Genomic DNA, 15,088 nt, shown 5'->3' on the forward strand with positions numbered 1-15,088 from the left:
AAATGATCCCATAATGGGGTTCTGGTAACTTACAAAGTGCATCAACTTTATATTTACCACAACTTGCCTGAAAATTTACTTAACACTGGGAATAAAGGGACTTAGAGGGCACCCTGTAAAGCAGTGATATTCTTGGATCTACAGGATTTGTTCCAAAACTTTTTGAATCTAAGATGATAAAGATTTTAGTAATAAACTTTTTTTAACAGTTTACTGAAATTTTTCAAATTCCTCTGGGATACCACAAATGAAGCTATATACAGATACAATATATATATATATAATGTGGCAGTTGAGGGAATAATTGGTATGCATGGGGTGTTCAGTGTTGTAAATGGAAATGGTGAAGAGCTTGTAGATTTATGTGCTGAAAAAGGACTGATGATTGGGAATACCTGGTTTAAAAAGCGAGATATACATAAGTATACTTATGTAAGCAGGAGAGATGGCCAGAGAGCGTTATTGGATTACGTGTTAATTGACAGGCGTGCGAAAGAGAGACTTTTGGATGTTAATGTGCTGAGAGGTGCAACTGGAGGGATGTCTGATCATTATCTTGTGGAGGCTAAGGTGAAGATTAGTATGGGTTTTCAGAAAAGAGGAGTGAATGTTGGGGTGAAGAAGGTGGTGAGAGTAAGTGAGCTTGGGAAGGAGACCTGTGTGGGGAAGTACCAGGAGAGACTGTGTACAGAATGGAAAAAGGTGAGAACAATGGAAGTAAGGGGAGTGGGGGAGGAATGGGATGTATTTAGGGAATCAGTGATGGATTGCGCAAAAGATGCTTGTGGCATGAGAAGAGTGGGAGGTGGGCTGTTTAGAAAGGGTAGTGAGTGGTGGGATGAAGAAGTAAGAGTATTAGTGAAAGAGAAGAGAGAGGCATTTGGACGATTTTTGCAGGGAAAAAATGCAATTGAGTGGGAGAAGTATAAAAGAAAGAGACAGGAGGTCAAGAGAAAGGTGCAAGAGGTGAAAAAAAGGGCAAATGAGAGTTGGGGTGAGAGACTATCAGTAAATTTTAGGGAGAATAAAAAGATGTTCTGGAAGGAGGTAAATAGGGTGCGTAAGACAAGGGAGCAAATGGGAACTTCAGTGAAGGGCGTAAATGGGGAGGTGATAACAAGTAGTGGTGATGTGAGAAGGAGATGGAATGAGTATTTTGAAGGTTTGTTGAATGTGTCTGATGACAGAGTGGCAGATATAGAGTGTTTTGGTCGAGGTGGTGTGCAAAGTGAGAGGGTTAGGGAAAATGATTTGGTAAACAGAGAAGAGGTAGTAAAAGCTTTGCGGAAGATGAAAGCCGGCAAGGCAGCAGGTTTGGATGGTATTGCAGTGGAATTTATTAAAAAAGGGGGTGACTGTATTGTTGACTGGTTGGTAAGGTTATTTAATGTATGTATGACTCATGGTGAGGTGCCTGAGGATTGGCGGAATGCGTGCATAGTGCCATTGTACAAAGGCAAAGGGGATAAGAGTGAGTGCTCAAATTACAGAGGTATAAGTTTGTTGAGTATTCCTGGTAAACTATATGGGAGGGTATTGATTGAGAGGGTGAAGGCATGTACAGAGCATCAGATTGGGGAAGAGCAGTGCGGTTTCAGAAGTGGTAGAGGATGTGTGGATCAGGTGTTTGCTTTGAAGAATGTATGTGAGAAATACTTAGAAAAGCAAATGGATTTGTATGTAGCATTTATGGATCTGGAGAAGGCATATGATAGAGTTGATAGAGATGCTCTGTGGAAGGTATTAAGAATATATGGTGTGGGAGGCAAGTTGTTAGAAGCAGTGAAAAGTTTTTATCGAGGATGTAAGGCATGTGTACGTGTAGGAAGAGAGGAAAGTGATTGGTTCTCAGTGAATGTAGGTTTGCGGCAGGGGTGTGTGATGTCTCCATGGTTGTTTAATTTGTTTATGGATGGGGTTGTTAGGGAGGTAAATGCAAGAGTCCTGGAAAGAGGGGCAAGTATGAAGTCTGTTGGGGATGAGAGAGCTTGGGAAGTGAGTCAGTTGTTCGCTGATGATACAGCGCTGGTGGCTGATTCATGTGAGAAACTGCAGAAGCTGGTGACTGAGTTTGGTAAAGTGTGTGGAAGAAGAAAGTTAAGAGTAAATGTGAATAAGAGCAAGGTTATTAGGTACAGTAGGGTTGAGGGTCAAGTCAATTGGGAGGTGAGTTTGAATGGAGAAAAACTGGAGGAAGTGAAGTGTTTTAGATATCTGGGAGTGGATCTGTCAGCGGATGGAACCATGGAAGCGGAAGTGGATCATAGGGTGGGGGAGGGGGCGAAAATTTTGGGAGCCTTGAAAAATGTGTGGAAGTCGAGAACATTATCTCGGAAAGCAAAAATGGGTATGTTTGAAGGAATAGTGGTTCCAACAATGTTGTATGGTTGCGAGGCGTGGGCTATGGATAGAGTTGTGCGCAGGAGGATGGATGTGCTGGAAATGAGATGTTTGAGGACAATGTGTGGTGTGAGGTGGTTTGATCGAGTAAGTAACGTAAGGGTAAGAGAGATGTGTGGAAATAAAAAGAGCGTGGTTGAGAGAGCAGAAGAGGGTGTTTTGAAATGGTTTGGGCACATGGAGAGAATGAGTGAGGAAAGATTGACCAAGAGGATATATGTGTCGGAGGTGGAGGGAACGAGGAGAAGAGGGAGACCAAATTGGAGGTGGAAAGATGGAGTGAAAAAGATTTTGTGTGATCGGGGCCTGAACATGCAGGAGGGTGAAAGGAGGGCAAGGAATAGAGTGAATTGGAGCGATGTGGTATACAGGGGTTGACGTGCTGTCAGTGGATTGAATCAAGGCATGTGAAGCGTCTGGGGTAAACCATGGAAAGCTGTGTAGGTATGTATATTTGCGTGTGTGGACGTGTGTATGTACGTGTGTATGGGGGTTGGGCCATTTCTTTCGTCTGTTTCCTCGCGCTACCTCGCAAACGCGGGAGACAGCGACAAAGTATAAAAAAAAAAAAAAAAAAAAATATATATATATATATATATATATATATATATATATCATTAATGAGCCGAAGGCAAATACCTGGTAGGTAGCAGAAGGAGAGGGTCCAGATAGCAGTGATAGCAATGACACGATTGAAGTTCTGCATCGCAAGGTGCTTCCATCGCTCATGCCAATTGCCTGAAGCCAAGTTGCGGCAGATTTGGAACCTGGTTAAAATATTTTTGCTGATGAGAACTTAATACAAGTTTAATGTGAAATGAATATCTGAATTATCAATGAGCAGATTAGTTCACCTTAAATATATTACAAACTAATGTTCATGTAAAACTGTAGCTTACGAAAATAGGGCAAGAATCCATATGAAAACAAAGATTCCAAATACAACAGCAACAGGTCTCTTCCAAGAGGGCATGAATTTAAGAGGGACATCTTCAATGTCACGTGATGCCTGCAGGCTACCCCAGTCCACTGGGTGGAATCCCATTGAGCGCACAATGTCAGATACCTTCATCTTAGCATCTGCGTGGTCACCAGCCAGGAACACCTATTAAAAAATTGTGTTAAAGAGGTGTCTTCCATCAAGTGTACATAGTATTCTACGACAACATTAGTCACTTGAGATTTTACCACAAATCAAACCTACAGCATTAATTAGAACCCTAATCATAAACACATATTAATTAAAATGAACACTACCCAACAATAATCAACTCTAGGTTATGTACAACACAAGCATTATGAACTTCAATCTTGTGACTAGTTCCACAGACTCCAATGTTGCTCACATTCCTTAAGATCTACATCTGTGCTTATCACTAGTAGAATATGTGGAATCAAGCATTTTCCTTTATTCTCTCTCAATACCTATTACCAATTAGTAGCATATCTATGTTCAGTCAAACAATAAATCAAATTTGTGAAACAGAACATCTGTGAAACCTGCACTCCCAATATTTTCTTATCACAACAAGATCCAACATCATATATAAGTAATTGAGCAAAATTCCAACAACTTAGAGTATCTAATCAACATATATATTGTCATAACTTTCCCTTATCTTTAAGTAAAACACTAAAGGGAAGGTATAAACATGAAAAAAAAGACTCACTTCCTTGCTGCCCTGGAGGCCACCATTCTCAAGAGCATATGCAGAGAGCACATTGAAACCCTTGACGACCTTAGCCTCTGTCACCAGGCCCTGCAGGTACTCAGCATTGCTCCGGTAACTGCCAGAGACAACACAAGTTAATACGGAATTGCCCCTTCCTCAGGCATACAACACCCCATCCATAACCAAGAGGTGCTATGAAATATTTTTTCTTAGTAATGTCTAAAAAAACACATAGCAGGCTAAAAAGAGGTGTCAAGTTTTCAATAAACAGAAGAATAAAGAGAGATGTACAGTTATATGTAGTTTACAAGCTTGGATGGTTAAAATGGCCCACAATGAAAAGGATATAATCCAAGAGTAATTAAGAATAACCATATCAACTCCTGATCATATCCTGTATGAATAACACTGTAGTCATTTCAATATCTTATAGCCCCCACTACATATATTCCTTTCTTTTAAGACTAAGTACATTAAAATGAAATTATATTTTTCTGATCAATTTCATTACTTTCTAATGACCACTTAAAACATTCCTACATTTATTTACATCATTCAATTGCTATAGTAGAGTCCACACCTCTCCTGCAACACCCCTGATGATTCTCTCTAAACTTTCACCTCATTTGCTCTTCTACTTCTTATCAGCAATAATTTCAGCTTTAAACTTAGTCTCAACATGCTCCTCATCTCACCAATTGTTAACCCTCGTTCATGTCATACTTTCCATCCTACTCTCTCACTTTTTAATGATCTGATTAACCTCATCAAGACCTCTGCTCAATAGTAACTTGTGCCAATTTACTTCTAAAGGTGTAATGTCCAGTATACAACTCTAGATGAAGTGAGGTTCGAAGTAGAGTACTACTGTCCAAGTCCTGGATACACTGACTTGCATTTGAGACCTGAAAATCTAAGGGACTACTTACTGGGGCCCCCTGCGTCGCTCGGTGTTGTTGGAGACATCTATCAGGATCTTGTCCCGCAGATGGGTCATAGGGAGGAAGTCATAATGGTCGCGGCCCACTGCCACAATCACCACCTTGGCCACTGCCAGAGCCGCCTCCTGCCCCGTCAGCGTTGCTCCCGTCTGCCTTACCAGGGTTCTGCAGGAATACACACAAAATGCTCATGATAACACTGAAGGAATACTACCACAGCAGCTACGATCATTATTTAAAACTGCAGTTTAAAAGGACCTAAACAGTAATAGCTAATATCAAATAATTATTCCCATCAAGAAAATGAACTTAGGTATTCTACATTTAACTCTAGTATACTAAACTCAGACCGAGCTAGAATTACTCATCATTAAAGAAGGAATTAAATCTAAATTTAGTTTCAAACAACAACTTGTCAGTGCCAACGAAATCCTGGGATTGGCAGAAAGGACTACACTGCTGGATGTGAAGGTGAGCAAGGTAAGCACGCCTAGGTCAGGGGTGAGCTAAGGTAAAAGCCAGCCGTCATCACCCCTACCACACCATCACTGCTCTCTCGCCCACACCATCACATGACCTGAATACTCCACATACAGGTATTTCTGTTTCAATAATCGCCCTAGTTATCTTCACCTTTTCTTCACTTTTGGCACTGTATGCTTTGAAGTTATTAATGTTTATCATTCTCGCTTTGCTTCAGCATACCATATGTTACTGAGTACAATAATACATAACACGCAAGAAAGGAATAATTCTAAGATTCCATTGTTGGTTGCCTCCCTAATCCAATGCCCCTCAGCACAACGCCGCCAAGAACTACAAAGTCTTTGTAACAGTAAGCTAGCTAACAGCTTTTGGAAGTAACGTAAGAATGGATGGAAATATTGTTTGGGAGAATAAAAGTGTAAGGAGGTCCATGGCAAAAAGGTCACATTTTCTTGTTGTGAACCAGGTTAAATTTCTGGATGAACCTTTATATGAGGGACATAACTCGGGAAAAAATCCAATTTGACATTCGAATCTTCAAAAGCTGGGAAACAAGCGAATTAGAAATTCTGATATACATCGTTTCTGGTTGATATTGCAGGAACTCAAACACCACTAAAACGAATACATGGCGAAAAACAAACACTTCTTAATCACACATTTCAAATACCAACTATCTAGGAACCAAAAGGAAACTGATCAACGGAGGTCAAAAATGCCTATCTACACATAAATTATCCTTTACCTTTATTCATTAAAGGCTTAGCCACCACGTACATGACCTTACAATTCTGCACAGCAACGACTAGAAGGAATTTTGACCCCCATCAATCGCAAGGGCCGGTTTCACGGTCAAACACATAATACAGGGAAGGCAGAGGCGTGACTGGGGCAAATATTTATAATCAAGCCGTCAAAAAGTACAAAACGCCATCGTTAGGTGCACAACTTTGCTAAAAATAGTCTAATATGTCATCCCTGGCGTTACCGACGAGCTAAGGTTACGAAACGGCGATAGATATGAAAGGAGAACAATTCATCTTTGCATAAATATATATATCACACAGTTTAGCATGCTCTAGGCAAACACTCGTTTTTCTCTGACCATTTTTTTTACCTCATATCACTAACCTCACATTGCTTCTCCGCTTCCTCCTCTTCTTTCTTATAAATGATCACCTCTTGAAGAAAACGGTCCATGGCGTCCATTGTTGTTGTCGACAAAACCACCCGCTCCCGGCACCCACCTCCCATACACTTGACCGATTTAGGTCGTCTAGTACTTTAACTTATGTCTACGGTTATTTCACCTTCAACCACGGGTTTCTAAGATTTCTGATCAACATTTGTTCCACACATGGTGCAAAAGCCTTAGCAGAAAAAAGCAATATAAAGTTTTCACTTTGTCAACAATGGTTCCCTCACGAAGGCTTGGCAGTCACTGATTCATTGACGTGTTCAAACATGATTCAGAAGCACGTTTCGAATCTAAATATTCCAAACTTTTGAAGCTTTATGGTTTATTCGTATCCTAAAGTACAGAAACTAAAGGCAAATCAGCACGCATATGTTTGATTCCTCCCAGGCAAAATAATGTCCTGATAATGGGTACATTTTTGTCTTATATTTTTTGTTTCTTGATTAACCTCATCATAATCTGGTTAATGGAAACTCATTCCTTTATCTTTCTAAAGTATGTGTCACACCGATTATCACCAAAGATGTGAATTACTTGAGCTAGGACGGTCAAGTGCAATTCAAGTCTTTAAATATGTAGTTTTTAACATTATTTCATAGATTTAAAGAATTTGGAATTCAGGAAGGGATGTGAAAACGTCTTAGAATTACGGCAAAATATAAAAGTATCAACCATACCGAAACAACTGGTGAAGCACTGTTCATTTCGAATTCAATCGAGGCCTCGGATAGTGCCGAATGGACAAGTTTATGAACCAACAAGAACACGAGCATATAACATTCTCTACCGGAACGTAAATAACACAGTAAACACTTACGGGGAATATATGCTACAAAGTCACCAGCTCATCTAGTTACCCAATACATTTAGAGATAATTTAAGAGTTGTGGGATACGAACAAATCTTATTCCCATCCCCCACACACTAAAAAAAAATATAATAGTAACGTTGTCCTTGACAAAAAGATTACCAATCATTTGCACACGGTATGGCAAACTTACGAGTCAAGATTATATACATTTAAAAAACAACGAATCTGAAGTTTATAACAAAATATATAATCATAGAAAAATTCTATTGTAACCCTTGAATAATAAAAAAAAAAATCTCATTAGGCACTTAGTGGCCTCTGTTTACAGCGAACAAATTCTAGGCTGACGCCTATTGGAACCGAATGCCATATTTCGTTTGGATATTTTTTTTCGTCCCTCTCCGATTTCTCGTCGAGATACGTAAGGAACGAGGTGGCGTTGTAAAAAATTGCGAAGACAAGGGGTGGGGGTGTGGGTGTCTGGGGGAATTACATCACCTCTTTCCAGCTTACAACACCAACGGTTATTTATAACCAAGAACTTGGCTCACAGCCATGATATGTTCGAGACAGCCCGGATTTAGTTTCTTCATTCCATGATAAAAAAAAACAACACACAGCGTATGGCCGTTGTAGACAAAAGCTATATATATATATATTTTTTCTTTCTTTCTTTCAAACTATTCGCCATTTCCCGCATTAGCGAGGTAGCGTTAAGAACAGAGGACTGGGCCTTTGAGGGAATACCCTCACCTGGCCCAATTCTCTGTTCCTTCTTTTGAAAAAAAAAAAAAAAAAAAAAAAAAAAAAAACGAGAGGGGAGGATTTCCAGCCCCCCGCTCCCTCCCCTTTTAGTCGCCTTCTACGACACGCAGGGAATACGTGGGAAGTATTCTTAATCCCCTATCCCCAGGGATAATATATATATATATATATATATATATATATATATATATATGATACCTGTACCGTATGATGAAATGGTCCTTTGACCTGACCTTCTTATTGGCCTTATTAAAAAGTCGAGCTATCATACCAACGGTAACGTACCATCGTACTCAGTAAACTACTGTCTGTGCATAGGATTGTCTGTCGCGTTGCGTAAGCAGTCCTAGTGTACCCATACGCAACTACGCAGCTTACGCGAGGGTGGTCCGTCCAATCACCGTTGAGATGGGGGAATATCTCATTTTCATCAACCCATTCCCATGGCATATCATAATCAAGTATAACTGTTAAGTGAATTACGCTTCTTTTTTTCAACGCGCTGGTGGGAAGCTATATGAGTAGGATGCCGCCCGTCAGCAGTTCCCACGGGTGGATCTCTCTCTCCCTCTCTCTTTCTCTCTCCCCACATCAACCTGGTGGCCTTGAAGGAGGGAGTGAGTAGGCGCTTAAGCGAGGGAAGGGGGGGGTAGAGGGGCAAGGCAGGTTCACGGGTGTCTCCCGCTGCAAGGTCATCCCGGTGGTGCAGGAGTACGCGCCTTTCCTGCCACGTCTTCACACCGAGGTAAGCCAACGATGGAGAATGTTGCTGGACCCGAACGCCATGCACGAGTTACGATATAAATGCTCAGTTCCTCCTAGCGACCTATTCCCAGACGCTACCTTTTCCCAGCGCCCTATTCCTTCTCATCGAGAAGACATTGATATATACCACGACTAAACAGCAAAGTAAAGGCTCAAGTAATTTCCACACATCGAAAACACACAGCATAAAACACATACAATATGTGAATGTGGTCTATGTATATTCCAAGACACAAGGTTTACTCAGAGCAATAGACACCATCAACGAACATGTGGCATGTGAAATGCAAGATTAAAGCGCATAATACAGGTAAATACAAGCAGTAACAGAGGGATCAAACAATGAATGAAGTGCTTGATCTGACATAATCATAGAGGGATCAAACAATGAATGAAGTGCTTGATCTGACATAATCATAAGGTAAAATTCAATTTAGCCTTGACCGAAACTCGACAAGGAGACGATTTCACCAGGATGACCCCCTACTGGGTCATGTGAGGCTAGTGGGAGTGTCAGGGAGCTCTGGGGGTCAGGGCTTTGGCATCTTCCCCCATCCCCGCATGTCCTCACCACCAACACCTCTCAGTCTTGCCTCGTCTTCACCACCAGGTCTAACATCCTCCTCCTCCCTCCCCCACACCACCACAGCCATCTCGAACCACAAGATCACACTGTACACACACCTTAACAATCGTATTCCTCAATACTCAACCATGACTCATATAGAATTTGAAACCCCAAACTTCGGAAATCATAGGATCAGCGTACCCCCCCCCCCCCCCCCAGTGAGTCACAGGATACGCAGAAATTTGAATCGTGAGACCCTATCGATCACCCACATCCTGTGTGAATACAACCTTCATATCTCGTAGGATCTGAGTCACACACACACACACACACACACACACACACACACACACACACAGTAGCGCCTCTATCCAGTGCGAATTTCGGGGTGTCGCATCCTTTACCTTGGGATCCTCCAGTCATCCACTTCCTTCACCAAAGGTTACAGGATCAGACAGACACACACAGGATGAACCACAACCACACCTGTTGTCCTGAGAGTCAAAAGGAAGTTTAATGATGAGTTTACAACTGCTAGAATATTCAAAACCAGTTCCCGAAACGTTCAAAAACCCATTAAGAACACACAATTTTTTTTAACAACCAAATGCTTCAGTAATTCGTAGAAGAACTCGTACGATATTACAGCTAACCCAACCCATTTCCGCCCGTTCCCATGGCTGGCTGGGGAAGCCAACCCACCCCCCCAACCCCAAACCTCTTTCGAAAAGCGCGGCACGCATCTTTCTGACTCACCTAGCGTCAATAACGACTCAAATACGGCTATTAACTTAACCAGGGAGCATGCGCAGTACATTCTGAAGGTGGGCTCTGGGAAGACAAATCTGTGTTTACAACCCAATATCTCGTGGAAAGATGAGGTGTTACACCCAATCCCTTTACCTAAGAGCTACCCTGTAAACAATTCCGCGCCAACACCTTTTCTAAAGGCAATCAGATCCCACACTGTGCCCTGTGGGTAACTTGACGGTAGGATTTCTTACACCTTCCCTGTGGCTATGAGGCTTGAGCACCAACGGTCATGCGCCACACCCAGAACTGTGCACTACACCCAGCACAGTGCACTACACCCAAGCACAGTGTACTACACCCAGCACTGTGCACTATATTCGCTATAGTACGAAACATCCAGCACTATGTACAACACCTTGTTCTACTGAACTACAGGGTATTCTACAACAGGACTTTTCTTAAAAGCGTAAACGAACATGCGAATTATTCGTATACATCCGCGTTTATGGCTGCCAAAATGCACAAGTTACTATAGCCTTCATAGCTATCGGGTGTATCCACAATTTCTCCTCCATCACCCCTAATGTATCCACAGCTAATATAAAAAAAAACCGCTGCTCAAAGTGATCTTAGAAAACTGTGCGGAAACATCCACTGAAATAAAAAATAATGGCGACTTCCACCTCACAACTGCGCGACAGTTAAGGACGAAGGCCCGGCCTTTATCCTGGCCCTTAAGGGGTATAGGTTAAGTATGAAGGCCCAGCCTTTATCCTGGCCCTTAAGGGGTTTAGGTTAAGTCACTCTCTCATACCCAAGGGTCGTGGCGTGGAGCTCCGGGGGGGGGGGGCACTGATCTGCTAGTATCTTCCCTGTGTACACATGACCGTTACCGGATGACGTGAGTTCCCACACCCACCACTCTAGTTTTTTTTTTTTTTCCCTCCATCGCCTCGTGCTGTAGCCGTCCAACGACCCAGTCGTGGGACCTGCAGGCCATTCACACTACGCTACTCGCCCGCCCCCCCGAAGCCATCCACGGTGGCTACTTACAAAAAAAGGGCCAGAACGGTAGATGATCTTCCTTGTTAAGCTTCAATGGCTAGTAGGCTCATGTGGCTAACCTTACACTCATGTCCTATGGCGCGTCAGGTAAGTTCCGACCCTCACAGAACCGTTGCAATAAATAATAATAACAATAATAATAATAATAATAATAATAATAATAATAATAATAATAATGTCTTTTACTACATTTGCTCGTGAATTCCCTACTCAGTATTCCAGTTATCAAACGTGCCTCGCCGATGGGCATAGTATGATTTACGGTAATCTTTCCGATGTAAAAAATACAGTGATATGAATCCACCCTGGGCATCATGACACCACAAATGCTGCCGCACCCCCTCCCTCGCGCGTTTGGCCAGTCGTTGTTCTGGGCTGTGAGGTGGACAGAGGCCGGCCGCTGGCATTGTGTTCAATCACACGTATCGTGAAGTCTGGTAGAAACGTCTCTTAACACGATACCAACCAACTACTTGTATCTGTCAAACATTACGTACGATAATTCAGCTACAAACGCAAGTTTTATCTATAATTTCAGTCAACTACTTGCGTCTGTCTTTCCCTAAGAGGTCCACCAACGCTACCTAAATTTCAATAATAATATTGTAAAGGAGTTCAAGTTCTCTCACAACTCTTCTATAAAACGATGCTCCGGTTAACTTAAATATTGTTTCCTTTGTTCCATTTCACGCACATTCCTCACTGATCCATTTACACCACACTTTTAAGTCTCAATTCTCTCTTTTTTCTTTTCTTGTTTACTTACTGCAAGAGTTCTTTCACGAAGCACTGATCACAGCTCAACATGAACGTCGTCCTGGTCAATCATAAAAAAAGGGGGGAGTTAACAAAGGAGTGGTGGTCCGGTCCGCCACCGCGGGAAATGGGTTAGGAGGAGGAGGAGGAGAGGAGGTTGAAAAGTCCGTTAACGCATTCATCTCGACGGTTCGACCCTTGGGTACGATGACACGGGCCCTGAACGGAAGCCAATACCTAGGTCCTTGACTTCGCTACACTACTGAGAGTAACAGTCTCCGTGGCAATAGTTAGAAAGAAAAAGAAAAATCCCTCAGACGACCCTGGAAGCGACTGTCACTCCCCTGGACCTACCTCAGCTCCCCGTCACCAAGAGCGGGTGTTCCTGGGGCTAGGTTAAGAGTGCTTTGTCATCCCACCGAACGATGTGCTTCCAAGTTCTGCCGTACTTGGCAAAGTTAGCAAAACCGGCAGCCTAACCCAACCACACCACACGACAGTGACAGTTGTAATCGATGGTAATAAAATCCTACCTCGTCCACAAACCTCGGTGTTAACGATACAAATTACTGTTCTTTTCTCTCGAAATATCTGTTAAAGTCTCTCGTGATGTGTACAAAAATGAAATCTCAGCACAATCTCCCGAGGAAAATCATGATACAGTTTCCAAGGAGAGTCAGCACCATTTTCACAGCTGAAAGAACGGGATGTTCGATGGTGGCAAAGTTTGCAATCTAAACAGGTCTCGTATGCAGTGTTTATGGCGGAGGCTGACTGAATGACTGGTTGGCTGGGGCTGGGGTTGAGGTAACGGGAGGCTGGAAGCAGTCCACACTTGAATTATATACATTTCTCACCTGTCAGCTTTGCCGTTGTTTGTAAATGCAAGCAATGCACTGTCATTCCCTCCTCTTCTTTCCTCCCCCGTCTATTTCTCTTTAACACACATCGACATGCTCCACTTTGACTAGTCACAGCAAATCTCACCTACAGACATCGGCAAGCAACCCCTTCATACATACATACACAAAAGATGAGGCCCCGCGGGAGGAAAATAACTGCTCCCCCTCCCCGTATTGTACGAATAAGTAATTAATATAACACGGCGCCTCTCCCCCATCCTCACGAACGACCACATAGGCTCGAGAAACGACGATCACATAGGCTTGACAAACGTCACTGATACTATTACGTTAGCGCCCTAGCCAAGCCCGAGAGTGTGGGGGGTGTCTGAGGTAGTAATGTTGCTTGTCTCACACATGAGATGCAACATCTGTAAAACATTATAATTTCAAACGTAACAACTCTAAATGTAGCCAGCCAACACCGCATACTGTAATGGCTTCGCTTGTGACAATACTACTTGATCTAACGCTGTAAGTATCGCACTCTTTTGACATTTCCTTTACAAAACAACGCAGTAATTTTACATGCACCATTAACTCAACAAATTCGTTTATCGGCAATATGATCCTTTTAATCTACATACCAACGCTACATACCAACAGTAAAAAGGTTCAACGGACGCGAACACCGTTATTGAAGCATTTATGATCTTGCCGATCCGCTCAACTATCGACGCCACAAGAAGAATCTGGTAATCTAGAGAGAGAAAAAAAAAGCTGCCAATCTTAGTGTTTAAGACGAGAAGAACCAGGAACGGGATTCTAGGCCAGAAATAAATTCTTTATCTAAACAGGAGATGAACCTGTTATACATCAAAACGTAGCTGGGACACACACACAGACACACACACACACACACACTATATATATATATATATATATATATATATATATATATATATATATATATATATATATATATATATATCGTCTGACTAGGAGCTTCCACTGAGACATTTAGCAACAGAATCATCGTTTGATCAACACGAAAATCTTCTAACGTATATACTGGTGCACACAACCTCTCGGGCAGTACACACGGTATACCCAATAGCTTTCTGCTCATGCACTGTATCAAGCATAAGACATAGAAACGCATGTGCTACAGCCATCAATATTATGGAAGTGGTACACTAAGACAACCATACATTTCTGTATCCCTTTCTAATGTTCTTTGTGTCGCTAATCTATGACGTATGCAAATGTTACCACTGTTTTGTTTCGCTAGTCATGGTGACAAAGTGTAGTAAATGTACATTATAATTATGTCGGATCTTTCGTTAATCATCTAAGGATGAACATTACCCTTGATAGCGCGCGACAATAGGCTGACTGCAGGCAGTGAGGAGGTAGGGTCGATCGGTTTGGAGAAGCGCGGGTCCGTACGTCACCATATACAATAAACATCCAAGCTATATTTAATAAGCAAGACAAGGGGAACAGAGTAACATATTTTACGCACCTCATCGCCTTGAAAGCAAAAGAAACCACGTACGTTATGTATATCATGACCGTTAGAGGTCAGTTTAAAAGACCTTCCGTTACTGGGAATACTGAAGCCTAGTCCCATACACCAGAAGGTTGCGTTTCAAATTTCTGGCCAGAAAACAGTCAAGTCACTGGCTAGCAAGGCCTTGAAACTCTTTTCCTTGGGGAAAAAATCTGGGATTACTTTTAAAGGTCATTCAGTATAACCTTTATATATATATATATATATATATATATATATATATATATATATATATGGATGTGGGCGTCTTGCTGGCGGGCAGTTGCGTGGTAAGGTGAGGTGGAGACATCATAAGGTACGTGGTTACAATGAGGTTAGACATGGTGGTGAGGCGGTGCGCTCGAAATCTAGCATACAAACAAGCATTGTTATATAATGACGGGGCGTGAGGGTTCATCTCTCTCTCTCTCTCTCTCTCTCTCTCTCTCTCTCTCTCTCTCTCTCTCTCTCTCTCTCTCTCTCTCTGCCAAACGAGTACATCTTTCAGTCCAT

General features: G+C 42.2%; 1 protein-coding gene across 2 annotated transcripts in view; it reads right to left on the reverse strand.

Annotated features, from left to right (window-relative positions):
• LOC139747117 (metalloreductase STEAP4-like) overlaps window positions 1–15,088 on the reverse strand; it is a 76,958-nt gene that overhangs the window by 8,223 nt on the left and 53,647 nt on the right. For both annotated transcript variants that reach the window (XM_071659017.1, XM_071659019.1), the window contains exons 4-7: window positions 5,003–5,179; window positions 4,071–4,188; window positions 3,300–3,505; window positions 3,040–3,167 (exon numbers count right to left, since the gene is read on the reverse strand). In XM_071659017.1, coding sequence (XP_071515118.1) covers window positions 3,040–3,167; window positions 3,300–3,505; window positions 4,071–4,188; window positions 5,003–5,179 — 629 coding nt within the window. The remainder of the gene's footprint in view (window positions 1–3,039; window positions 3,168–3,299; window positions 3,506–4,070; window positions 4,189–5,002; window positions 5,180–15,088) is intronic.

Source organism: Panulirus ornatus, chromosome 67, assembly GCF_036320965.1.
Source record: "Panulirus ornatus isolate Po-2019 chromosome 67, ASM3632096v1, whole genome shotgun sequence".
NCBI lineage: Eukaryota > Metazoa > Arthropoda > Malacostraca > Decapoda > Palinuridae > Panulirus > Panulirus ornatus.